Below are 26,572 nucleotides of genomic sequence, written 5' to 3'. Positions count from 1 at the left end.
AGTCCCTCACCGGACTGCAATCACAATTCTGGTTGTGTCCGTGCAGAACCAGGGCTGAGGCCGAGTGCTTCCTCCAGATGAGTTTGTCAAACAGGTTATTGAGGCCAGGAATGAGTCTGAACTCTGCTATCATTTTATGAACCTGGGGAACAAGAGAGGTACAAACACGTCTGCTCCAGCCTCAGACACAGATTTAATGTAGTCTGGAAACAGAAGGGCACAATGATGTTATTCTCTGATAAAACATGTGAATTCTTGTCTCAAACAGCAAGTGTTTGTGTTAACGCACTAACCACAGTGCAGTAGTTTCCATTTGGTGCACATGGATGGAGAACAGACATTTTGGGATAAAGCTCTTCACCAGCGCTTCAATTAACCACTGTGTCTCTAGAAGCAGCTTTGGGCATCAGGACATCACTTCCAGCACGCTGAAAATGCATCTACACCAAACAGCTGAGCCGGGGATATTCTGCTGCCACTCATCTCCTGAGTGTCCTTTCCCTTTCCAGACACACAGCTGGAGCTCAGGTAGGCCTCTGATGACAACAAAACCCATCAACACTGGTTTTGTTCAGAGGACCTGGGCAGGAGTCCTAAGCAGAGTCCAGCAGTAACACAACCACACCACACTGCTCCTTCAGGTTAAAGGGAAGCTGAACTTAGAGAAAAAAAAAAGCCAAATTGCTCAGGTTTATCAGTCTGCCTGGTACATTTTTTTTTATTCATATAAAAGAAGCTAATAATTTTGGTGTGAACAGATGTTCAATACCTTCCATCCAAGCTGGGATACTTTTGATGTAAGGGATTTGGAAGATGAGGACTAAGGGAAATACAAAGTGGGATTCTTATCAGCTGTAGGCCTAGGACAAGCATTATTCCTTGAGATGTGGTTGCAAATGAAAACCACATGACTGGAATGTCCAACATGCTGCAAAAATTAAGTGCCCAAGTAATTGACATGTTCCTTAAAACCAACAAACGAAATCACTTAAAAATACCCCAAGTTTTCCCAAGACACAGAACCGTAACCAGCAGCATTTCAAGCAGATCATCTACTTCGTTCTATTTACTTGGATACCTGAATGAATCAAAATATCCAAAGCTGACACTCTTTTACAGATTTTAGTTCTAGTTTGCAGCACAGCTGATGGCTTTTTGCACTCCTCTTGGCTGTAGCCACCAGCTGTGCCATCTTTATGGAAATCACATTCCTGGTGCTGGACATTTCAAGCATCACACCTGAGGAAAGCATCCAGCTCCTTCCCACCCCACCCATGCTGCCCTGACAGATTGCTGAGCTTGGAGTCCTCTGGTGCTCCATTATTTTAAAACACTCTTGGACACTTTGGTTTAGTCACAAAAGCAGCTCTGAGGAATCTCTCTGAACAAAGTGCTCCCTGTAGTGCCCCTGTCCCTCCATGGCACAGGCACAACAGGAGGAAGCCAAGCGTGTGAGCTGCCTGCAAGAGCCTCAACCCTCAGTAAAGGAAGAGCTTCTACACTCGCAGTTTTAACTCCTTGATCTGCTCCTTTCCAAATGACTCTCATTTCAAATGTATGCAGTTTAGTTTGCTCAGCTCTAAAGCTCTCACCTGACAGAGCTCCTCAGTTACATCACTGCCTTTGTATCATTCTCTCTCCCAGACACCAAACTCATTACAGTTCCTCTGCCTGAGGATGCCAAGACAATCCCTGCTCTATAGTCACCCTTCAAATGACTTTGGCTTTTTTCTGCTGCCATCCAGCTTCACAGGAATTGCTCTGTTGCTTTCTCAACACTAAAACTGTCTCTGCTGAGTTTCTGTGTGTGCAGTGTGGCTCCCTACAGCAGGAGCAAGGAAATCAGCTGATAGCTCTTCACCATGACACAGACATGCAAGACAGCCTAGAAAAATACATAAGGAGAGTAATTTAGGGTGTGATGATAATGAGAAGGCAGCAAGGCCCAGATCTGCAGAGAAACACCACATATCCCCAAGGGTGAGATCATCCCCAAAGTGGCAGCAGGACGAGCCAAGTCACAGTTACCAATTAATGCAAATTAGCCAGCAATCAAGTTTAAACCAAGGATTCAGAGTAAACATTTGGGGACAGGTTGAGTTTGGGAGGCTGCACCTTGCTTCAGGCAAACACCACACCATTATGTCAATTGTTACAGTGGACTGAAGCAGGTCTGTGATGCCCTTAATAAAATTCTATGCAAAATGAATCCAATCTAAAACCAGCAAGTCCTTTGGCTGCTCAGACTGGTACCACAGATCCTGTGCTTTTATTCCTTCACAGAAAAGAGAAACCAAAAGGCAGCTGAAATGCTTGCCTGAGTGTGCTGCTGCAGACACTGCTGTGCCTGCATTCCAGAGCTTCCCACTGAGAACAGCTCAGCTCCAGTCCTCCATCTCCCTGGCTCTCAGGAAGGGCAGTGGATTCACATCTGCCATGCAAGTCTTATGCACATTAAGGAATGAAGAATGTATCATGTGTTTCAAAGGCAGAGGATTTCATAAAACAAAACCAAAAAAACAAACAAAACAAAACAAAAAAAACCCCAAAAAACAAACAAAAAAAAACCAAACAAAAAACCAACCAACAGCAAACAAAAAACAAAAGAACAAACAACAACAACCAAAAAAACTGGCTCTGGACAAGAAGTGTTTGGGAATGTAGTAAATCCTTCAATTCCGTCCAGTCCTGAATGAGTCCTGGGAAGAAGTGAACTGCAGGCCAGCTTTATCCTTACCTTCCCCATCTGCACAGGGGCAGAAACAGCAGATGAAGGATAAAGAGCTGTTTTCCCAGGAAATTAAAAAGTGAATTCAAATCTAGCTGTCTCAGCAGCAGAGTTTTTGTCTTGTCACATCTGACAGGAGCACACCAGAAGTGACCCAGGGAGGGAAGGAATCCAGCACCTCCAGCTCCCTCTAGCAGCAGCAGGATGAGTGCAGGCTGCAAGCAGTTCCTGCAGTATCTATAAAACTGCATTCAGGTGGGGCACTCAGGCAGGGATGAATTATCTGTCTTGATACAATGGAAAAAGAAGTCCCCCTAATAGATCCATGTTCTGGTAGTTTCAGTTACGTTTTGGGCTTTGTTTACATTTTATTTCATGCCTAACAGAAACAGCACTTCTAAAAGGAATGACAACATGATTAGGAGTTGTTTATGGTAGTGACTGTGGTTTCTGAAAGAATTGCTGGTTCCCTCTGCTTCCTCTCATGCAGAATCTGATTCTTTTAATGCCAAGTGTCTGTTTAGAATCACAAAATCCCAGGATGGTTTGGGTTGGAAGGGATCTTAAAGCCCATCTCACTCCCCTGCCATGGGCAAGGATACCTTCCAGTATCCCAGGTTGCTCCAAGTCCCAGCCTTGAACACTTCCAGGGATGGGAAGCCCACAGACTCTGCTGTATGTTCAGGGTGAACAGGTCAGTTATGTTTGGGACTGAACTACAACTGCACTTGCATTCAGATCAAGAGATTTAGGAAATGGCCCTGGGGAGTGTTTGTGACTGACACACTGAGAGGTTAATACTCAAAATAAATGTGCTCAGGCTCCTGCCCCACAACACAGCCTCTCTTGCCTAATACAACAGCCCTTCAATAACTCACACCAATTTGGCCCTGCCAGTGTCCAGGACATCTGAATGCCCCTGCCACCCCAAGGTGCTCTGCTGAGCTGAGCAGACTGCCAAAGCTGGAAACCTGTCAAAATTGCACCAAGGATTGCTTTACTGTTCCCTTCACAACCTGCTTTTGACCCATTTAAATGAAACCACAGCTGAGCTGCAGTGACTGGTTCTTCATCACCCTGTGTGAGGCAGGGAACAATTTTTTTTTTTTTTAATTTCAAAAGGAAGAAAGGCAAAGGACCAGATGAGTGGGATTTCCAGGCAGTGACCAGTGCAGACAGCACTGAAGTGCCTCTTCCCAGCTGCGAGTTTGACAGCACGCTCACACTTTGCCAAGTCATGGCACATGCTACAAAAATCATCCTGAGGGTTTCCAAAGCAGCCAAAGAAGGGTAAGGCCTGAAGGGGCTCCATCCAAACTCATCACTCATCAGGAGTGGGGAGAACACTGACTGCAGCTCCTGCAGCATCCAGGTACACCCACACACTTCCTCCCACAGGAGGCATCCTCCTGCATCCCTCCTGCACCAGAGCAGAGGCTCTGCAGAGCACAGTGTGTGCCCAGCCCTGGCCTCGTGGTTCCCAGTGGAAAGCTCCCAGTTTTCTGGGCAGGGCTGCTGGGATGGGATTGCCCAGCTTTGTACCTTGAGCCTTGCCCTGTTGTTTCACTGTCCATGACCTCATTCATGAGCACTCAGGTTTAAAGAGATGCCAACTGTGAGTGTGACCATCCTTTGGGGCTCACCTGATTCCTCTGCCTGCCCATGAGCAGCACGCAGAGAACATAGAGCACCTCCAGCTTGTACATGATCTCATGCATGATCTTCATGGACTGGGGCAGCTGTGTTCTTGTGGAGGTGTTGGCCAGTCCACTCTCATCTGAAGACTCTGAAAAAGATGGTGAAGCTGTGAGACTGAGGCAGCTTCAACAGGAAAGGATTTGTTACAGTTGTTACTTTAATACTGAACACTGCAGATGCAGGAGCAGCACATCTGCTGGAATTTTCTTCTCAACTAAAAATAGTGATGTACAGCAAATAACCAATCTGAATTACAGGCTAGAGAAAAAATATAGCTGAAAATTTAGGAGATAAAATCTGATTATTTAAAATTATTTTTCCATAATGAGCTAAATGGCAGCATCTCCCTAAAATGAGTAGGCTCACCTAAATGAATTAATAGACTACTGCACCAGGGCATGGCATAAAAGGTAATAAAAGTAGATTGGAGTTTATGAGAAGCACTTACTATTAAATCTACTTTCATTTCATACCTCAAAACCAGTATACTTAGGCCACAGTTAAATAAATTTCATAACCTTATAGAGAATTACCCTGCTAAGAGCAGAAACAGGAGTACTAAGTACTTTTGAGTTCTACCAGACATACACTGCATTTTTGTCATACCAAAGGGTGAAGAAACAAACCACACACGTGCTTCAAAGCATTTTCCTTAAGGTTGTATTAACACTTCCACTGGAACAATTTTTTTTCCCCCAATTAACTTCTTTAATTTAGCTGGAATTACCTTTCCTTTTTAAAGAAAGGACCACGTGCTTGGTGCGAAGCATTTGAACCCAAAGTCATCAGCCAAAGTTTTAGAGTAAAATGCTGGTGAAGGCACTTACCTCAGGAGGGTTATTTTAATCACTCTTTAACCTCACAGGTTAGGGCTGAGGATGTACAGCATTTCAGTGTTAGCCAGGCATGCAAAGGGCACAGATTGCTGTAGGATGGCTCCTTTTGCTAATTTCAATTCATTAAAAAAAATCAGTGCTACATGAGAACAAAACAGGAGTCAGACCTAAATGTTGATATGTGAGCCCTCCATGCAAGAAAAGGGGGATCTGGACCAGATGAAAGGAAAAGCAACACGTGGCAAACCCTGAAGAAGGTTAAGACATGCATCAGCTGCTGGTGGGTGGAGCAATGCAAGCCAGGTACCTGTACTGCTCTGCTCTGCCTCCTCATTTGCCACTCTCATCAGTGCATCCAGCACGAGTGCATTGTCCAGCCAGGTGTACCACTCTTCCAGCTCCTGCAGGAAGCTGGAAGTCCCTGTAGTTTCAGACACCTTCCGTGTGGCCAGCTTGCACAATCGCTCGATGAAGCCTGGAATATTCAGAAGTGTTGCTGGGGGAAAAAAAAAAAAAAAAAGAGAAATAATTTTATTACAATTTAAGATCACCACAAGGTACCAGAACATCTACTTTAGGGAAACAGAAGCGTATGGTTAAAAAGATCTGGTTGAAAAGATCCGAAGATGGAAGAATTCAGTGCACTCTCCTGTTAAGGACTGGAAGAGAGCATCCATACCTCAGGAATAACTCAGTGTTGTTCTCCAGTCATATGAAGGAACTGATCTGGCTGCAAATTAAGCTGGCAGAAATAAAGCAGCAGCCCTTGGAAGAGGCAGCTCCACCTCCCCTCTCCTCCTTTTTCCCTCCTGTGGCGTTGGTCTGTAGTAACTGCACTGGCTCCCTGCAGCAGCTGGGAGGAAAGCTGTCAGCTTTTCAAGTACTAGGTTCCTGAATTAATTCCTTGTGGAGCAAAACAGATGGAGAACACAGCACAGCAGCCCCAGGTGAGAGGGTTTGAACTGTGGAACTGCACCTTTAGACAGAGCAGTGCAATGACAGAAGTCAGGGCTCTGCAAAATGCTTGAGGAGGTGCATTTTGCTCTCAAGAGTAATTTAATTACAGGATCTGTCTATTAAAGATACATGGCTAAAGCTTCACTTCACACTTGCAGGGGCAAGGAAAAAAGGACAAAGAATTTGGCCATGAACATTACATGAAAGAGTTTCTTCTCTGCAAGTATAAGCTCCCTGATAAAGTTTTTAAAATAGAATATACTGTACAGCCTTAGAATCAGTCTCTGATTGTGCCCATAAAAAATGATTAGCTCAACATTTGCTTGGCAGGGGCCTATGCAATTATCTGCTTCAGAAGCCCAGAAGCTTTTCAGCACAATAAGAACTGAAAGCAGCAGATTCTACATTTGATGGTACTTCAACTTTTTCAATTCCTACTCATCCTTCTAGGCAAGACTTCTGCACCTGAGAAGTACTCAGCAAAGTAAGGAAAGCTGCACTGTGCCCAAAGTTAAGGCTGAGATCAAGTCCACAGATTTCCAAGGCTGGTTTGCTAACACTAGGCAACATAATTAATGTTGAACACACTTCTCTTTTGATAAAGACAGACATCCTGGTCAGGACAACATCAGATAAAATCAGAGAAGGACCTGCTGCAACAGCAAGCACACTGCAGGCAGTTTTAGTTCAGGAATTCATATTTTATGGATGACACAGAATTATTGAGAGCTGCTAATGGGAAGTCCATGGATGTGGCTGAGGCACAGAAAACAAATCCAATTATTTTAAGCCACTCAGTTCATCAGAGAGTGCTGCAATGACAGAAATTAACCCACCTAATTAGCAACACCACATGAAACCAAAAGCTACAAAGTTTCATTAACAGGAAAGATGGTTTCCAGGAAACTAAGGAGAGTGAATAAAGAAAAATACTTTGTAAGACACAACACTTTGAGTATCCTCCAGAAACGTAACACTATATGACATTGAGAGAGGAAAACTTTATACATTGCTGAGATTATTCTGGCTTGTTCACAGCACAACAATTACCTTGATTAATTTCAGCTCGGGAAGGGCCCAAGTTTTTTTTCTGCTGGGCATTTTTGGCCAGAAGAGTGTGCTTGTCATCACTGCCCGTGTCGAGCTCTGAGATGGTGACAGCCAGGATCCTGCAGAAGTTGGCCAGCTGCTGCTGGTCAAAGCTGGACACCAGGCTTGCCAGGTTGGGAATATCATCCAGCTGGATCATTTCCTGGAGGAGGCAACACCAGCTGAGTCACATGTGATGGTCAACAAGTGAACACAAGCAGATCTTCCCTGGGGAGCCCTCTGGGTTATTCCAATGTTAGCAAAGGAGCAGCAACAGTCTGAAGGCAGCTGGGATTTCCAACTGCTGTCAGGCTTAGCAATTCCAAAAGTACAGATATCCATATTTTAAATACTATTTTTACATTTGCAAAACATTTGGGGGCCTTTTTTAACTAAAAAACCCACAAAACCACAACCTAATTTAATACATAAATTATGTTTAGGTATTAGAAGTTTCAATTCTGTTTTCCAATCCTGTCTTTTCTTTGAAACTCACAGGTAAGAACTTGTGAATTATCTCTCAGTCTTTTCATCAGAAGTTCTTTTTAACAAAAAGGTGTTTTGAAAACAGCTTTCAGAAAAAAGAACCATTTTTGATCAGATAAACTAAGCTTGTTTTTTATTTCAGGAAGTACATCAACCTCAACCTTATTCTAAATAATGAAGTATCAAGTTACAGACTCCTGACCTTCTGCACAAAATGTACACAGACACTTCCCATTCAAGGTCTTCCCAAGGTTACACCTCTAATATTTTACTTGCATCACATCAGGGCACTGAGCTGCAGTGATGCTGGCAAGTAAGTTCAATAACCAGGTTTGTGCAGAAGATTGAAGTGCCATGTCCCAGCCTACAACTTCTTAGAGAGGTGAAAAATGCTAAGGGATACACAGGAAGCCTTCCAGATGTCAGGAAAACAAGTAAGGTATGTGAAACACAATCAGCAGGCAAGGATGAAAACTCAATTTATATGAGGTTCATTTTTTTAATTGGAATTATTGGCTGTTCTTTAATGACAGTAAGGTACTCAGACCACGGGGACTCAGCTCCCAGCATTCTCTGAGATGGGTAAAAGCACCACAAGTATGACACTACAGGAATAGTTTGGCTTCTGTATGAGAAGTGACTGAAGTTAACTATTTCTGTGAACAGGTGGCTTTCACATAAGCTACAAGAAGTGAGAATGGCACTTTAGAGGATTATCCTCAGCAACTCTTCAATGAAACAGCTGTCTTTCCTCTACCGGGCTGGAGAGCCATACAAATAATACTAAGAAACCAGTAACGAACCTTTTTAACTCCCAGGATATCTTCAATGAGCGTTGCAGTTTGTAGGAATGTCTTTTTGTTTGTCATCAGTGTAAACAGGAACAACACAAAGTCGTTTCTCTCCGCCAGTCGCCTCGTGACTCCTTCCGTCTAGAAAGGAGCACACACAGAGCCACTGAGAGCCCACCCTGAGCAGCCACATGGCACAGCACATGCAGGACAGCCCTACAGATGATGTGGTACTGAGTCAGCTGCTCCTGAGACCAGGAAATGATGTGTTTATGGCAACCCAAACCATCTGCAGTCCTTGTTTGGAGCCAACGTGGCGCCTGCAACAATGCCAGGATGAGAGGCTTCACCTCAAGGCAGTTGTTTTCTTGTCTGAATCTAAAGCCAACCCTGCCTGCCTGGGCACACACCGGAGGGGCTTGGCTCTGCTCTGCCATACAAACTGTGGCCAGCTCCATGCCAGGGTCTGCAAACACAGCACCTCCTAAACCCTCAGCACTGCCCTGCCTGAGCGACCCAGATCAAGCACTGCCCTAAATGAACTGGGTGGTGAACCCCAAAGTCAGGCTGAGGCATGCAAACCCAACTTTAAGGCTGCCTTTCATGCTCTGAGCTCTCCTGAGAGCACAGCCAGGCTTTCCTGAACTCACAACTACATCCTCACTGCTGTGCCTTATCCATGACTGACAAATTCCCAGCGCTCACAGAACCAGACTAGCTCAGATAATTCCCCAGTATTTACACTAAGCATAGGAACAATTCATGGTGCCCATAGACCCACATCATTTCTGCCATCCTGGACACTTCTCATCCAATCCCAGCAGTAATACCAAAGTGAATTAAAACAGCAGCTAGGCTAGAAATTGCAAACTTGTTTTTTAGCATATTCATGCTACTCTCAGTTTGCAAAAGTTGCATTACCTGCAGTTAAAAAAATAAATCATCCAAGCCAACAAAAAAAAAGTGTTCCCTCTCTTCCCCCTCCCACGTGTACACAGATCCTAATCAGTGAGACATGACCTAGTAAGACTCAAACTCTGGAGATCAGACTGATGGTTTTGGAACAGCTCCAAGCCACTAAGTGACTCTTTTCTAAATTTTTGTTAAACAACGTTCCCTAGGTTATGGCATAATGAGGTGTTGATGAAGTAAACAATCTTGAGGATGTTCCCTTCATGCATAATCTAAGGCCTTTGCTTTTAGGCTCAGGATTTTAATGATGAGGTATTTCCAGAGTCCTTTAACCCAGCACCCTCCTTTGCACTGATCTGCCACAACTGAACTGAACTAAAATCCAGCCCATGGAGTTGCAGGATCCAACTTAAAACTCTTTGCCAGCCCCAGTTCTGAATAAGACCAGCTGTAGCTGGGTTTAATAGGGATCCATTCCCAGCTTCAAATTTTAAGCTGGAACGTGACAAAGGCTGGCACAGCTTTCCTATGGAAACACAAAGACAGGAAGATCCAAACAAAGGAACTTAAGCTTGACAATGTGGGTAAGAAAACACATTATTTGAGTAACACATCAAAATACAGAGTGATCCTGTATTTAACTGAAGGAATTTTAATGTAAAGCTTTGGAATAAGTTTAATTTACACTTAAAGAGTCTGTTTGTTGTCTTATCGAGCAGCACATGTAAAAAGTGACCAGGAGAAGAGTTGTACTTACACATATACAGGTGTTGTACAGTATGCTTAAACAGTCCTTGATGAGGTCATCACTTACTGCAAAGGAGAGAGGAGAGCAGTCAGCCAGCAGCCACTCCCTGCCAAGGAACACCAGTGTCCGTGGGAGGGACATGGAGAGCTATGGAATGGGTGACAATTTCAGGCTGCTAGCTCAGAGCACACATGCAAACACCTTACAGGATAGAAACCACAAGAAACACTCTATACCTGAGCTGTTCACATGCTAAATTATTTTTGTATGGGGGGAAAAAATTACCCTTCATGCCATTTTCTCCACTGGCAACTCATGCTGTTTTCTCAGCACGTAGACTTCATAAAAAACTTTCAATCTGCTTTACTGCAGCACTTTAATATTTAAAATATGTTTTCAGCACAGGCCTACAATTGTCTACAGCTCAAGTTCAAGTCATTTCACCTTTGAAGTTCCCTGGCTGGCGGGCACAGGGTGCACCATGACATTCCCTTCCCTCAGAAGGGCTTAGGGAACCAGCAGAATCCCAAACAGGGGAAATGAAAGCACTGCAGCCAAGCTGCTCCAGCAGGAAAGTGGAGCTGAAGCCACTGCACTCCCTCTCCTTACAGCAATGTGGAAATGAGTAGTCACATAACAAAAAGCGTGCTGTTTTCCTGAGCTACTCATCTCCCAGTCTCTGCAGCTCCCATTACATAAACAGTGTTTTGTGGCTTTTTATTGATAATTTTTCACTGTAGCTGTAGGCACAGTAACCATAACAGTTTCCACTGATTGCAGATTAATGCTTTGAATCAAGTATGTTGTGCTGAGTGCGTGACTCTCCGGAACTGTGCCCAGAAACAGGTGACTCTCCCAAATCCCAGCACGGATCAGTACCACGGAGAACAAAGACACCAATGATTCATTCTTAAATGAATCAACAGGAAATTGCTGGGATGGAAAGAGAATAACAGAAAAATAGAATGATTTCTGTCTGAAACAGAAACATAAGGCAAAACTGGGGAAAAGAAAAAGATAAACCATCTATTTACTCACTTTTCTGCTTCTTTTTCTGTGTAATAAGAGTTGGTCTCATGAGAATTTCTACTAAAAGCTGTAAAAATAAGACAAAGAATTAAGGGAATGATCACTGAGATACAAATAACCAATTAATTTGTCAGTGACAAACCCAAACCTGCCTCTGCTGAAGTCACAGAGGTGAATAATAAAGGCTCTACAATCAAACCCCCACTGGTGTCAAAATCACATTGACAAATAATAGTTGCATTTACTCTGAAGAAACAGTAAGAGCTGTGCAAAATAATCTCCCACGAGCAAGTTTTAAAGAATTTGAGCTTGCAAAGAATGTAATTTCACATGCCTCCAGATAACATCAAGGATGGTGATCACACATGTCTTAAAATAAGGAATCTTCAGCAATAATCTGCAAAGAGATGCAAATTTTGCCAAGGCTTTCCCTAAATCTTGCTGGGCTTCAAAAACATTTCAGGTCCAGACAAAATTTAGCAGCTCCAGATTTTATCTCAGCACCAAAAAGACACTACTTGTGTACAGGACCCTGTAGGTATATTTATATTTATATTAAAGGAAAGTAACAATCAGCTTTCCAAGACCAGGACTGTGCTTCTGACTGATGCAGAACTGATCTTTAGTTGCTCTAGTCTACACCACGGGTTTAGCTTAAAACATTTGAAAAAACAGCAGTTTATTTAAAAATGAAAGTTGGCTACCAGAAGGAACTGGTGACTTCTGCAAGAACTACTGCAAATGCCCCTGGGTTTAAAACTCAGTTTAAAATCGTTGGCATCACCCTGTCAATGCCAACTCACAAGATACTTAAGAGTTTACAGCTTGATCTATTTGTCCCATCTTAACTTTACTCTTCTTTTAATGAACTACTGACCCGGACACAGAGGAAACCACCTGGCATCACTGGAGGCCACATTTATAAGCACTGACATAAATAAATAGGTAACTTTTAAGAGGAATATACATTTTCGAGCAATATTTGTAGTAGCAGCTGTAGCATTAATAGGGTAGAGAAAATGACAGCATTTTTCTCTACCCTATTAATTATTACACTGCAGATCTCGTATTAATGGCTTGTGTTTTAGGAGGACAATGCACACCTCAAAGTTTGGGGTTTATGCTTTAATTCTTGGGTTTTCTGCCTCTCACCAGAGGCAGAAGGAGCAAAAAGGGAATTATGAGATCGTGCTTCTTGGAATGGGGATGCATTCAGGTATAAAATCCATGAGGTTTGTGTATCACCTCATGTGTTTGCACTCTCAGGTCTTCTTTTACATGGATTCATATAAAGGGAGGAGCCAACCAAGGTGCTTTTGTTCTTCCTCAATGTAAAGGCTGTCAGAATCCAAAAATATTTTAACTATCACACATTGTAGCCTAGGGAGTACACTGCAAACTGAGTGTCCTTCAAAGTTACTCATGTTCCACAGCTCAAAATATTGCAAAACAAAATCAGCACACAGCACACACAGCACCAGCAGATCAAACTTCTTCCCTTCAAATCCTAGAGCAGGATTTTTGAAAACACATAGCACTGGTTTCTATCACTGCCTTTAATCCCACTAAACCCACCTCTATCAGCCAAGTCTCTGCCCACAGCACCAGGTAATTGCAGTGTATCTGACATTCACCATCTCCAGCCCAAAGGGGAAAAAACCAACCAAGCCCCAACCAACCAAACCCAACAAAACAAGCTGTCCCCAACACACAGAGATGCTGTGCATTATGTTAAAATCATTTCTTCAGGGAGTACCACTATTTCCCTTTAAAAACAAAGGAAATTTAAAACATTTTCATAATGTTCTCATTTGCTTGGGTAGTTGAAAGCTTTTGCCCTCAATTGACAGGAACAACTAAACCAGTGCTCATTTCAAAACAACATAAACAGAAGCTTTAAGTAAAAGCAAGCTAAGTGTAACAAGAAATAAATAGCAAAATCTGTTTAGTTAAACTAAATAAAAAGAGAGTGTCAATTAGTTCACTGGAAAATACAAATCATACATTTCTAATGAAAGCCAAGCCAGAGCCAGGCACCAAAAAACTGAGCAAATGGGTATTTGTGCAATGTAGAATTAAAGCAAATAAACAAAATGGTAAATTGCCAAAATGTCCACAGAAACCTTCCAGTTCTGTTTAAAAAACTTTGCCATAGATGAAGCAAAAAACAGACAACCTGGCTAAGACACAACCCTGGTGTGCTTAAACTGCCCCAGATCCCCCAGTGTTAAGTGAAATTCTCACTGCTCCAAGGCCAATTGTGTTATTTTATCTCACAACTAGGAAGCATTTGAAACTGTCTTCATTCAGAACTGAAGGTCTAATCTTTTTCAAGGCAAAAAGAGAGTGACTAAAGAAATAGCCAGGTATTCTAAATCATGTAAGAAAAAAACACCTCACTTTGGATGTAATACTTTGAAAAAGACACCCTTTTCCTACTTTGATTAACAGAAAGAGGCAAAATTCTAATGCTTAACATCAAATTGGTAAAGTCATTCTGTAGCTTGAATTTTAGAAGCTTCAAAGACCTCGCTGAAGAGATTTCTCAGTGGGATGATTATCATACAGATCTTTCAATATTGTTGAAAAAACACACTTACATCGACTCCTCCAAACAAGTCAAACGTGTATGTGTTTGGGAAACTGGACTCTTGAGCAGCTTTTCTGTCTTCTGTGACATAAACCATGGCTTCCATCGAAAGGAGTGGAGAAATTTCCTGCATGTAGGGAATAAATACAGAGATGGTTCAAAACCAAAACTGTTCATCAGTATAAACACAATTATCTTCCACTGTCTGTGCGATCCACTGACTCATCATCACCTGCAACCCCAGCTCTCACTTACCAGCCAGTTTTTGACAGATACCACCCTGCAGACAGCTTAAATAATTAATAGAGTATGATCACAGTAGACTTTAAAGAAACCCACAACAAAAGTACCTCAAGCTTTAGGAAGAAGTGTGCAGGCAGTACCTTTAGGATGCTTTGGCACTGGGAGAAGTCGCTGTTTGGGTGGCTGTGCTCATACAGCTTCTGCAACAGCAAGGGGATCCCATTCCATTTTGCTTGTTTATCTCTTTCCTTCAACAAGGCCTCTGTGATCTGCAATGAAGGAAGAACGTAATTCCCATGTGTCCAATGCTTCATAACCAGGAAAATAACCTCATCACCTTCCTGGAAAAAGAGCTTACAAAATCCAGTACGTCTTCCCATGCAGCAATTTATCCAGGACAGGTAACTGCAGAATTTTACAGATGTAAAGTATCTTAAGCAGCACAGACAAATATTAATCTGCTTAAAGCAGATGTCATTTAGAGTACATAATCTCATCCTGTATTTTTCTATTGATTGTGTATTTTTAAATGGGAACACATTAGTCTCTAAACAATTCCATTAGCAGAACTCCAATTGACAGGTCAGTGAAGGAGGAAATGGGTGCCCTGCCACTGTCTCAAATTACACTGGTCCAAGGTGAAGAATGCTGAGGATGGAAAGGCTTCATTACTTGATGCATTCAGCTAGAAAGGAGTATTCCCTCAGCCAAGTCCCTGAAGTCATTACTGGTCACAGTAATGACCCAAACCATGAAGATTTACAAGCAGGAACATATCAAAGACAGAGAGAAAATTCCCTCTGTAGTCTTGGACTTGGGTTGTAGATGGAGACCACCAACTAAATCAGTAGATTTAGTGGATAAGTGTCATTATCAGTAGGTAAGTGGCATTATCCTGAGAAACAGGCTGCAACCACAAAAAAGAACACCTTGGCATTTGCTACTCATATTCATCACTGTGTTTAACACCTAAAAAAAAGAAGTAGCACCACAAGACTGAAATATTCTGCTTAAAATCCATGAAAGATGTTTTGAAGTCTGAATACTTCCAGGTTAACACCAGGAGAATCTGTCAAGGAGGAGCTTAGGACCTTAAAATTAAAATTCACCATCCAGCCAATGACAACCAAGCTTTAACTCCTTTCCTCTCTGATACTTCAGAGGCACCTACACCAGCCCCAACACAGGGACTTATCACTGTACACAGGATAAAGTAAAGCAGACAACAATTCCAGCAGCATTTTTGGCTGGGTTTACAAACATTTTATACGCCCTCCAAATAAAAACAACAAAATAAAGAAAACCCCAATCCTCTGGTCAGCACCTCAAAGCAAACCTTAGAAAACAGAATGTCCTGAGCTAGAAGGGACACAAGGATCACCCAGCCCAGCTCCTGGCCCTGCACAGACACCCCAACAACCCCACCCTGGGCATCCCTGGCAGCGCTGTCCAAACGCTCCTGGAGCTCTGGCAGCCTCGGGGCCGGGACCATTCCCTGGGGAGCCTGGGCAGTGCCCAGCACCCTCTGGGGGAAGAACCTTTCCCTGATACCCAGCCTAAACCCCCCTGACACATTTGTGGGTTTGCTCTTACTCCTAGGCCTAAACCCCTAAGCTGTTGTCATTCTGCACCTTTCTGTGGTTAAGTGACATTCCCCTCCCACCTGCTTAAATCTCACTTCTTATTCTTTCAGCCAAGCCATCGTTTTCAGATACAGCTCAGTGCACAATTCCAAAGGGCCATTCAATTCCTGATTAGGCAATTATATGCAAATATACTCCAATTTCTGACTGAGATTTTAACCCTCTTCACTGCTTGTTATACAGGAAGACCAGAAAACTGATGGAAGCTGAGAACTCAGCCTGGTAATGTATCTAATGTGGGTCCTCACCCTTGTTTTAAGATCCCGATGTACTTAGGATTCTTTTGCTGATGAAATACTTAAAATTTTAGGTAAATAAGAACTTTGAGGGTCTTGAAGTACCAGGTTTTCTTACTACAAGCAGTGATTGAAACAGCATGAGCACACTTGGGACATAAAATTCTCTCCAGTTTTTAACTTTTCCCTGCTTTCTGATTTCTGAATCAGAGAAATCAACCAGCACTGCTGGAGAATGATACCATTTCCTTCCAAGACAGAGAAATAGCAAAGGACCAAACCAGAAAGCCAAAATGACCTCTCATCATTTGGGGTCTGGGTCAGCTCCTTGAAGTCACAGATTCCATTTCTCCTTGAGATACCGAGCACAGAATGAGCCAAAGGAGCTCTACCACTGCCCCATCCCAGGTGTGGGAGGAGTACAAACCCCACAGGCAGTGGGAAGAACTGGATGAATTGCTGGGCAAAGTGCAAAGAACACACAGCAAAATGCCAGGGAAAGAGTCCAATTCCCCAGCCCCAGCTGATGTGGAAGATACCACAGGCAGGGATGACGTGCATGGGCTGCAATCTCAGGTTCCAGTAGCACAGAACAGAATTCAGCACTTAAATGCTCTCAGGAAAGGCCAAAAACCTTTAATTAACATTAAAACCTTGTCCTGGGTTTTAACACCACATTTTTAATCACATGTATGCCTCTTGGTTTGGGGCAGGATCCATCTGAGCCATCTCCGCTCCCATTTCTGTACTAGCAGGGCTTCTTCTCCCTGCCCCAGGCTCCGAGAGGAAGCCACAGGAACCTTTCAGAACTGCAATTCTAAAAGAGTGAAGCAAATGTTTCCTTGCTCTCATCATCTTTTAACTGCTTTCAAAAGAAAAATAAAAAATAATTAAAAAAAGGTTTTCTTTCTGATTTAACACATCTTTGGTTTTACTGCAAGCTCTGGCTTGTGGTCCCTGCTCTGGATTTGAGGATATTCTGGCTCTGGATATTTCCATTGTGGCCGGGTGGTATTTGCCAATGCAAAGACTTTGGATTCTGTGAAGGGATTAAAATTCAATCAGACTTTGTGGAGCTGTCTTTCTTTTGGTTCAAAAGTGCATCTCCTGTTTTCTGTAACAGCAGCTAGTCAATGCTTTTCATTTATAAGCAAAACTGATTTTCTTTTGGGGGAAATTGTACTGAATAGTCATCAAAATCAGCCCTGGGTCTTTTGGGGCTCCTTTCCTCTGTAGAACTTTTTTACCTCAATCAAACACGAAAAGTGTAATCCAACACTGATTTTCTTCATTTACTGAAAAGCTCTGGATAAAATGCTTGAAATCTTGCACACAAAACTTGAGAAGTTAGGTATTATCCAGCAAGGAGAGGCTGTAGCAGCCCAGCTGGAAGAGGCATCCATTAAAAGCCAGGACCTCCCCAAGCGCTGGCAGCTGTCACACCTTGCTGGTGTTAGGACATGCCAGAATAAGGATCAATTACTGGGAAAACAAGAGCAGCAGCATCAAAGCCTCCCTAAGACGCAGATTCAGCAAACCAAACTGGCACAAACACCAGGACTCCACACGGTCACTTCCCAGATTGCTGCAACACATCCCAGTTCTGGCTCACAGAGAAACCCAAGGACAGCACACTGGAGCTCTCTGGAGTGGTTCTGTTCCAGGCAGATCCCTGAAAACACAGTGGCACACAGCAGCTCATGCAGAGCTCCCAAGCCATGTCCCAGTCCAAATCTGTCCATACAACCCCAGTTTAACACCTGTGGTTTCCTGAATGCTGTTCCCCAGCCAGGCGATCACCACCTCACCAGAACCATCCACGTCCCCCTGCTCCAGCTGTGCCATGAAGCTGTGGCAGCGTGGATTTGCTGGAAGGGCAATGAGAGACCTTGGAGAGGATTTAAATTCAGAGATAAAAATGTGTCACCCATGACTGTAAGGTAGAACAGACTGAGTGGTTTTCTCTTTGAAGACTCCCAAGGAACTGGAGCTCAGGATTTCCCAGAAGATTACTCCAAAGACTGTTAACTACCATAGGAACACTTTCTGACTACACAGTTTAAATAAGTTTTGTGCATAATTTTCCTTGACAGTATACAAAGGGCTGAATAAAGACACTGCATACAACTCTGCGTATTTCTTTTAATTTTCTTTCTAATCCTCCTATCTTTTAAATCCTTTCAAAAATGACAGAATAAACAGCACAAAATGTCCTGAGCTGGCAGGGACACACAAGGACTGTCAAGCCCAGCTCCTGGCCCTGCACAGACACCCCAACAACCCCACCCTGGGCATCCCTGGCAGCGCTGTCCAAACGCTCCTGGAGCTCTGGCAGCCTCGGGGCCGTGCCCATTCCCTGGGGAGCCTGGGCAGTGCCCAGCACCCTCTGGGGAAAGAACCTTTCCCTGATATCCAGCCTAAATCTGCCCTGACAACACCAATTTTCATGATGGTCAATAAATAATTATACCTGCATCTTCCTGAAGTTATATTTTAATATTTGCCTAAATCCATCCCTTGATCAGTCTAGTTTCCCTTTCACTTCTCCCCCTCCACTTTGCTCATCCTCCAGGCACAGCCTCTCCAGCAGCACAGGAGCAGCTCTTGCCCCCTGCTCCATGTCCATGCCCTGGCACATGCTCAGCATTGTGTTACCAGCATTGCCAAAACACTTCTTACTGCCCTGAAATCTCTTGGGAGCTGAAGTTGCTTCCAAATCCCTTCCCCTTCCAGTGAGGATTTTCCTTCTTACCTGTGCTCCTGCACTGTGACAATTCTCCTTGCCCTACAAAGCAAACCTCTGATTTCCTAACCTTGCCTCCACCCCTGTGCTGAGCTGTGGTCAGTGACTCCTCTGTGTCTTCCCAAAACTGCCAACGAACCGAAGGCCCAGGAGTGGTGACAGCAGCAGAAACACCACGAGCTAATCCTGCCCCCTTTGCTCTCCAAAACAGGGCAAACAGTTTCCTGAAAATTGTGTCTCTATTTCACATTTTACCCTTCAAACATTTCACTGTCTTGCTGAGCCCTACAGGAGGGCATTTGCTGTTATCTTTCAGAAAGCAAAACCAGTGACTCAGGTGTCCAGGAATCCTTCACAGCACTGAAGGATTGCTGCCGTGACAGACTTCACAGCTATGACACATTGCTTAGAAGCTTTTTAAATTCAATTTCTCATTGCAACCATACATTAAGACTGGAAGTGCTTTTAAAAAAAAGCAGAATTTCCATTCTTGGTATTTTCCATGACCACTTCTGGAGTATATATTCAAATGTCCTGAAAGTTTAAAAGGAAACAGGCACAAGATTATGGATCTTGATAAAGAGATGCAAGCACACGGTCTCTATGTATTTTTAATAATATCGAAGCCTTTCCATATCCTTTCCTTCAAGCCTTTTAGGCTCTACCTTTAAAAAAAACCCAGGAAAACTAATATTTGTGCAATTAAAAAATTATTTTTCCTCTGAACAGCAATAATTCAAGAAGTCCTCTCTTACAGACTGCCAGGAGAATGACTGTCCAGGATTTTGGGGAGTGCCCCACCATCCCAGCTCTTTACTGCATTTTCCTTTCCAGTTGCTAACAACCATCCATCAGCCTGGCTAAGCTGTCTCCCTCCTCACACAACTTTTCCCACAAAAGCCTGTGACCAAGGCAAATGACCCTGCAAGTTTTGGTTTTAACACAACAGCTTCTGCAGGAACACAGCTGCTGGCCCATGGAGCGATTCTGGAAAGCATTCCAAGGGAGAAGCTGAGAACTGCAGCCCTGCAGCTCCCGGGCAGAACACACTGTGGTCACTCACCAGCTGATCAAACACAGGGCACAGCCCTACAAATATTATTCCTAAAAGGAAACTCTGCCGTGTAAGAGCACCTATGTCCAGCCTCTTTCCAGCTCCTTCATTCTTCAAGTGCAGATAAAGATTCTCTTAACTAGATTCCCTGTTTCTCCATCCTCCCCAGCCCTGGCTGGGGCCCCCCATCCCTTCTCCTGCCAACCCAAAAGCCAGGCATGAACCCAGGGACACACTGTCCTAGGAGAAAACATGCCATAGCTTGCAGCCAGGCCTAACCATTCCCACAGCTCCCAGACCACAGCTCTACTCATCAGAACTGGAAGCAGAGCTGGTCTACCCAGGCAAGGAACGGGTCTCCTGAATCTCTAATCCCCACAGCACTTCCCAGAAAAAGACAATTCCAACCCAGACCTTTGACACCAGCAGCTCGCCAAACCCACTACAGGATCTACCAGATCAGAACAGAGCTACTAATGTTTGCTTTGCTGATCTTACTCTCAGAGAAAAATAAATCAACTAATATGTATAATTATATTAAAATTATATTACTTCTCAGTTGTTACTTTTCCTTGGAACTTCCTAAGTTTCTTCTTTAATTCCTTTTGAAAGAAAACAAAATCTGTAGGGTTAGCTAAGAAAAAGCAGAGGGATAAAGAGTACCATGTCTACATTTTTCTTCTCACTCATCTTCAGCCACACAAAAAAACCAGATACCAACACAACTAAAGTCCAACACAGTCACTTTTTGAGCATTTCTAGTGCATGGCAGAGCTCTGGTCCCGTTACATAATAAAAGCATGTCCAGGCTTTCCAACATTCACTCACTGTCCTCCCCTGAAGAGGCCTAAGCCTGCTAACACCCACACAATTAAAGCTACTCAAGTGGATTATATTCACGTGAATGTTGGTTTGTTGGTGCTGTTGGAGGAAACAAAAAACTGACTCGAAAACAAAACCTTTTCTCAGGGTTAGGAAGCTACTCCTGCTGATAACCTGCAATGGCAGGAGGTTTTGGAAATCTGGATGTCTGAGAAAGAAAAAGTTCTCCTTCCACAGAGCTTTTTTTAGAGTGGATGGGACTATCATGCTAAGGGAAGTGTCTGCTCCTAGGGACAGCAAAGCATGAAATACAGCTGGAAAAATAGACTCTTTTTTTCCATTCTGATTGTTTCAGCTAAGCCTTGGCAATCGTGTGAGGGTGAGACCAGTGCTGACGTTCAGCTCTTGGGACTGCACCAGGAGCACGTAAATTTGCCAACAAATCCCTGTTAGTCCATTATTACACTGCTCTGTCTACAGGGATTCCCAGAGCTGCACCTAAAATCTTCTGGTTTCATGCCATATCCACATTGTTCACAGCTGGCTTGCAGCAGATGAAGTGTGTACCCTCTTGCTAAGGGGATTTGAGTTGATCAGCTGAGCCAGAGTGTTCTTGGCTTTCAAGGAACAGCAGCACAAACCTTGTCCCAGAGCCTGTGATCCATGGCACAGCTGTGCCCCGAGAAGGACAACACACCAGGCCCCTCACAACCAATATTCTTCCTTATTAGAAATGTGTTGCTTCTGGAAAGCTGTTCTGCTGCTGGCTTACCAGCACCTGCAAAAGCCCCTTGCACTGGCTCTGTGCTCAGGGCAGGGGCAAATCCTGATCCAAGGTTATGCAATCTGATACCAACACCGAGGCCTGTGTGCAGGGCAGCAGCTGATGCCAGCAATGTGGATAAAACGGATATAGGAACAAATAATGGCAGTATCTACCGTAATCTGCTTTAGCTAATCAACGTCTTATCACAGAATCATTTAGATTGGAAAAGACCTCCAAGACCGTAGAGTCCAACCTGTGACCAATCCCCACCTTGTCAGCCAGCCCAGAGCACTGAGTGCCACGTCCAGTTGTTTCTTGGACATCTCCAGACACGGGGACTCCACCGTCTCCCTGGCAGCCCTTTCCAATGTCTGACAACCCTTTCAAGGAAGAAATTCCTGCTGATGTCCAGCCTGAACCTCCCCTGGCACAGCCTGAGGCCATTTCCTCTCATCCTGTCCCTGTTCCCTGGCAGCAGAGCCTGACCCTCACCTGGCTGCCCCCTCCTGTCAGGGCGTTGTACAGAGCCAGAAGTTCCCTCTGGAGCCTCCTTTGCTCCAGGCTGAGCCCCTTTCCCAGCTCCCTCTGCCACTCCTCATATGACTGACTCTCCAGCTCTGTTGCCTTTCTCTGAATAATTTATTATTAATAATAAAGCAAGACACCAACTGGCAAGGAAGCCAAGGGCTCAGGGTAGGTGAGCACAGCAGGAACAAGCAGCGATCCAGATTTCAGAGCCTCAGATGACCTCAAAACTGCCAGATATTCAGGGGGCTGTTGCTGTCAAAAATGCTTTTATGTCCCTGCAAGATCAGAGCTACAAACTTTCAGATGTAGGCCTGTCAGGAGTGATCCATCCCAGCTCACAGCTAAGCCCCAGCTTTCCTCATACAAAAATGGATCTTGAGATCACCTAAGAATAGTACACAAAGCTTTGTTCGAGGATAAATGCCACTGCTGCCCACGGCAGGTACCCCAGCACGGAACTGTGTTCCCCCATCACCCTGAACTAACATCTTGTGAAGGGTTTCCCCTCCCCACAGGACACCAGCAGTGCAGTCCAGGCAGCACATGACCCAAAACTTCCTTCCAAAAGACAGCTAGAAAGAGCTTCAAGGACACTCTCATGACTTGCTCTAGACCTCAGCACAGCAACTTGACCCCCTCTCAGGCTTTTCAGGAGCAAATCTGTCGAGAAATGTAAGCAAGGGCTCCCACGCTGTCACTGAGGAGTCAACTGCAGGAAAACTGGGAATGTTTTGCTAAAAAATAGAACTTAAAAAAAAAAAAAGCAGCCAAAACTGCCTTGTGCTTCTTTAAAAGTTACATCAAAGTGTTTTGTATTTATTTAGATCATCTACAAACAAAAAAACTGATTCAGGGTAAAAGCACAGAAACATGGATATAAAGTTCAAAACCATTCAGGGAGTTGTTTTTCCCCCTGTCTTAGTCCAAGGGAATGACTGAATGGGTTGGATTGGGAGGGACCTTGGAGCTCCTGCAGTGCCACCCCTGCCATGGGCAGGGACACCTTCCACTAGCCCAGGTTGCTCCAAGCCCTCTCCAGCCTGGCCTTGGACATTTCCAGGGATCCAGGGGCAGCCACAGCTTCTCTGGGCACCCTGTGCCAGGGCCTGACCACCCTCCCAGGGAAGAATTTCTTCCAATATCCCTTCTAACCCTGCTCTCGGGCATTGGGAAGCCATTTACCCTTGTACTGTCACCCCATGCTCTCATACAGTGATTTAAAACATCCTCCTACAGCATTTATGAAGTGCTGGGAGCTTTATGTGTCCAAGCTTTAACTCTCAGGGCAGCACAAGGATGCCAAAATTTTTCAAGTGAAACAAAACAAAATAAAGCCACAGCAACAAAAACCCCACCTCATTTTCTGGGCATTATAAGGAGGAGGCAACCAGCAGAAGTTTCCTTGATTGCTGTAAAAGCTTAAAAGTCCAAAATGAAAGCAGTACCACTGAATTTTTCAAGCAAACCAAAGCCCAGAGGTGGAAGCACCATCCTACAGACAACAGAGGTGCATAAGGTTGGTACAGGTTTACCTGACTGAAACTGCAGTGGTTGAGGAGGTGCATGAAAGAAAGAGTGCAGAGGTGGACAGGTAAGGCAGTGAGACAAAGTTTGTCCACATGTCATAGGAAATCCACTCCTAAAACAATCCCAAGGAAATAAGTTCCTTCAAAAGAGTCACTACAGGTTTATATTCACGCAAATTACTGGCTCTTCTTAAGGATTAACCAAACTAGTAGCTGAGGAAGCAGCAAAATAAGGACAAAAGAGCTGTAAAAAATCACCTGCTCTTTTACCTCTCTGCTACAGAATGAGGCACAGGCATTCATGATGAACAAATCTTCTCTTAATAATTGCTCAGAATCCTTGTTTATCAAGGAAAATGCTGCTGTCTGCACTAGTAAATTAGAGAAGTGCCAATTTTTATTCCATCTGACCTCTCTTAAGATACTTCAGCTCAATAAATCAGCACCTGAATGCGAGTTCTTTATCTCATGTTTCATTTTCCCAGTCTTTGCTCCATTTTGCATTTAATCTGCAAGAAAAATCCCAATTATTCTCCATAAAAAAGAAATTAACTATCCTTGAGCAGCTTCTCAAAAAAAGCCAACATCAGCACACGACAGGCACAGGCCCGGGGTAAGGAGCTGATTTCATTCCTTGGTATTTCCCAGCATCATCAACTGGGAAAGATGACAAACAAGAAGCAGACCTGAAGCAGCTTCTCATGAAACCACCTGCATTACAGAGCTAAAATGTCTCCTAAGCCCTAATACCACGAGGCTGCCTTTGTCCAGGAAATACGTTTAAATTTCGATGCTGCATTGTTACAGTCCCAGGCAGAGCTTCCTTTCTCTGCAGGGAAGGCCACACCGACCGAAGAGGCGGAGAACGGCTCGGCAAACGCCTGTGCTGCTCCGCGGTGCTGCTGCAGCCCGGCTGAGGCCGGGGAGGCGGGATACGGAGCACGAAAGCACCGGGACACCCTTGTGAACGCCCCTCCAGCACCGGGGCAAAGCCCGAGCACGTCCGGGGAGCTCCGGAGCGCCGAGCCCGGGCTGGGAGCGGCCGTTCTCCCCGAGCAGGCCCCGCTAGGCCAGCCGGGCTCTCCTCGGCCATGCAGCTCGGCGAGAGGCCCGGCCAGGAGGCGCTGCACCCCCAGCCCCAAACCCCACGGGTCCCCCAGGCCCCGCGGCCCTTCCCGGTTCGCTCCCCCCCCCCCGCCCCGGCCCAGGTCCCACGGGCGGCCCGCAGCGCGTTACCTGCGCCCCGCGAGTCAGCCCGCGGCCGCTGAGCTGCCCGTGCCGCAGCTGCGCCAAGATGTTGGTGGTCGCGGCGCGGGCCCCGCCGGAGCCGGAGCCGGAGCCGGGCGCGGTGCCGCCCCCCGCCACGGCCGCCATGGCCTCCGCGCTGGGGACACAAACAGCGAGCCCTCCCCTCGGCCCGCTCCGCCTTGTGCGCAGCCGCGGGGAACGGAGCCCGGCCAACATGGCGGGCGGAAGGGACACCCGCCGGGTGGGAGGGACGGACGGACGGACGGACGGACGGACAGAGCGGCCCCTCCGCGCTGCTGCTCCCCGCGGCTCTGCCTCCCGCCGGGCCCCGCCGTGTGTCCATCGGGGTGCCTTTATGTCCGCTGCGATACCTTTATTTCGCTCAGCAAGGGCCAGCCACACGGTTTTTCGTGTAAGGAAAAGCTCACCGAGAACTGCGCTCAAGAGTTCGTTTTTGTTAAAATAAAGGCTTTGTGAGATGGAGCAACACTGGAACAAGGCACAGTTGAGGCTGTCCTGTGTTATTCTGAGTCACCCGGACCATAGCACTAAACTGAGATTAGCTCAGTTGGTCAAAATACCAACGTTTCAGTTTCTGTCTGGGCCATTGGCTTAGAGTTGGACTCGATCATCCACGTGGGTGCCTTCCAACTCAGAAGAATCTGTGAATCTAATCAAGATCCATCTAATTACTCACAGTAGCCATGGACAGATGAGTGAGTTCTCTCAGCTCCAGCGGTGCTGAGGGACAATCTCACTCCCAAGGCTACGGCGCCTTGGTTCTGCTGCAGAAGTTCTTGGATGAGGGTACCAAAATGCCTGGTCACACGAGGGATCTAATGGAGATCTGCTCCCTGCCCCATTATGTCCTTTATTTTCCTCTACCTCACAGGTAGGACAATGCCAAGAGAGATTCAGGACCTGACCCAGCACTGAGCAAAGCTGTTGGAGAAGGCCTGGGGTTTGTTTTCTGCAGATTAAACAATGAAGACCGTGTGAAATGTGAATGGCTGGAAAATAGAAAGATAACCTGTGGTGACAACAAGGAGCCACTAAGAAGAGCTCCATCGTTGTCCAACAATGCCTGTTTTAGGGGCTCCTCTCTCTCAGTAGGGCTGCAAGAGCTGCATCAATGCAGAATACCTGGTCAGCAGCTGTCCCAGCTGCCTTGGGAAAGGAGGATACAACTAGAACCTCTGTAGGTTACCAGTCCTTCCAATATGCCTGTCCAACACTGCAAGCATCTCTCACCATAGTTCATTCACAACTGGAACAGGATTTCTACCCCAAAGGATAAAATGGAAATTTAATTTAACTTTACAGCACTAGTACAGGTCAAAACAATTAAAAAGAAATACTTTCTCAAGGCAACCACACAGCAGCACAGAGCAGGCACTGGTTCAGTTGTATTTAAGTATTTCCCTGGCCACAGGGATTTATTTATCCTGTACCTCTAGCACACTCAAATGACTGTAGCTTATGTGTAGCTTGCTCCAGCCCCCTCACTTTCCAGTGGGCTTGAAGAAAGTCCATCACTTTTCTGCCTGGCTCTTTTTGTTTTCCCTTTTAGAAAGAAAACCTCTTGGTCACACTACTGATTCCTCCTTTTCTGGGTCACTGCACACACCTGTTGCAAAGACACTAATAATGTATTTAAAGGTTTGGATTTTCCCAGTCAGCTGAACACAGAGAGGTTCGTGAACATCTGTTCAGCTGCCTCCTGCACCAAGGCAGAGCTGCAGTTTCAGCCTGGGCTGAGTCCCTTTCCACCCAAGGGGGCTCGTGTTCAGCTGCAGCTCACCCTGGGGGTGGCTGCACTGACTGAGGTGCAGTGAAATAAGTGGGGCCCAAGGGGAAGTTAAAAAGAAGAAGGAAATGGGGAAATAAGAGATAAGCATG

At 45.0% G+C, this 26,572-nt stretch overlaps 1 protein-coding gene across 1 annotated transcript in view; it reads right to left on the bottom strand.

The window, feature by feature from the left end:
• Nucleotides 1-24,841, bottom strand: part of TRPC4AP (transient receptor potential cation channel subfamily C member 4 associated protein) — a 35,476-nt gene extending 10,635 nt beyond the window's left edge. Inside the window, exons 1-10 of the mRNA XM_082292729.1 lie at nucleotides 24,662-24,841; nucleotides 14,248-14,376; nucleotides 13,875-13,991; nucleotides 11,284-11,341; nucleotides 10,255-10,310; nucleotides 8,598-8,726; nucleotides 7,270-7,471; nucleotides 5,570-5,758; nucleotides 4,372-4,514; nucleotides 11-142 (exon numbers count right to left, since the gene is read on the bottom strand). Coding sequence (XP_082148855.1) covers nucleotides 11-142; nucleotides 4,372-4,514; nucleotides 5,570-5,758; nucleotides 7,270-7,471; nucleotides 8,598-8,726; nucleotides 10,255-10,310; nucleotides 11,284-11,341; nucleotides 13,875-13,991; nucleotides 14,248-14,376; nucleotides 24,662-24,799 — 1,293 coding nt within the window. The 5' untranslated portion in view covers nucleotides 24,800-24,841. The remainder of the gene's footprint in view (nucleotides 1-10; nucleotides 143-4,371; nucleotides 4,515-5,569; nucleotides 5,759-7,269; nucleotides 7,472-8,597; nucleotides 8,727-10,254; nucleotides 10,311-11,283; nucleotides 11,342-13,874; nucleotides 13,992-14,247; nucleotides 14,377-24,661) is intronic.
• Between the last annotated feature and the right edge of the window lie 1,731 nt (nucleotides 24,842-26,572).

The sequence above is a fragment of the Coloeus monedula genome (genome assembly GCF_965178545.1).
Source record: "Coloeus monedula genome assembly, chromosome: 17".
In the NCBI taxonomy this organism is placed as follows: Eukaryota; Metazoa; Chordata; class Aves; order Passeriformes; family Corvidae; genus Coloeus; species Coloeus monedula.
This window is presented reverse-complemented; position numbering and strand designations above follow the sequence as displayed.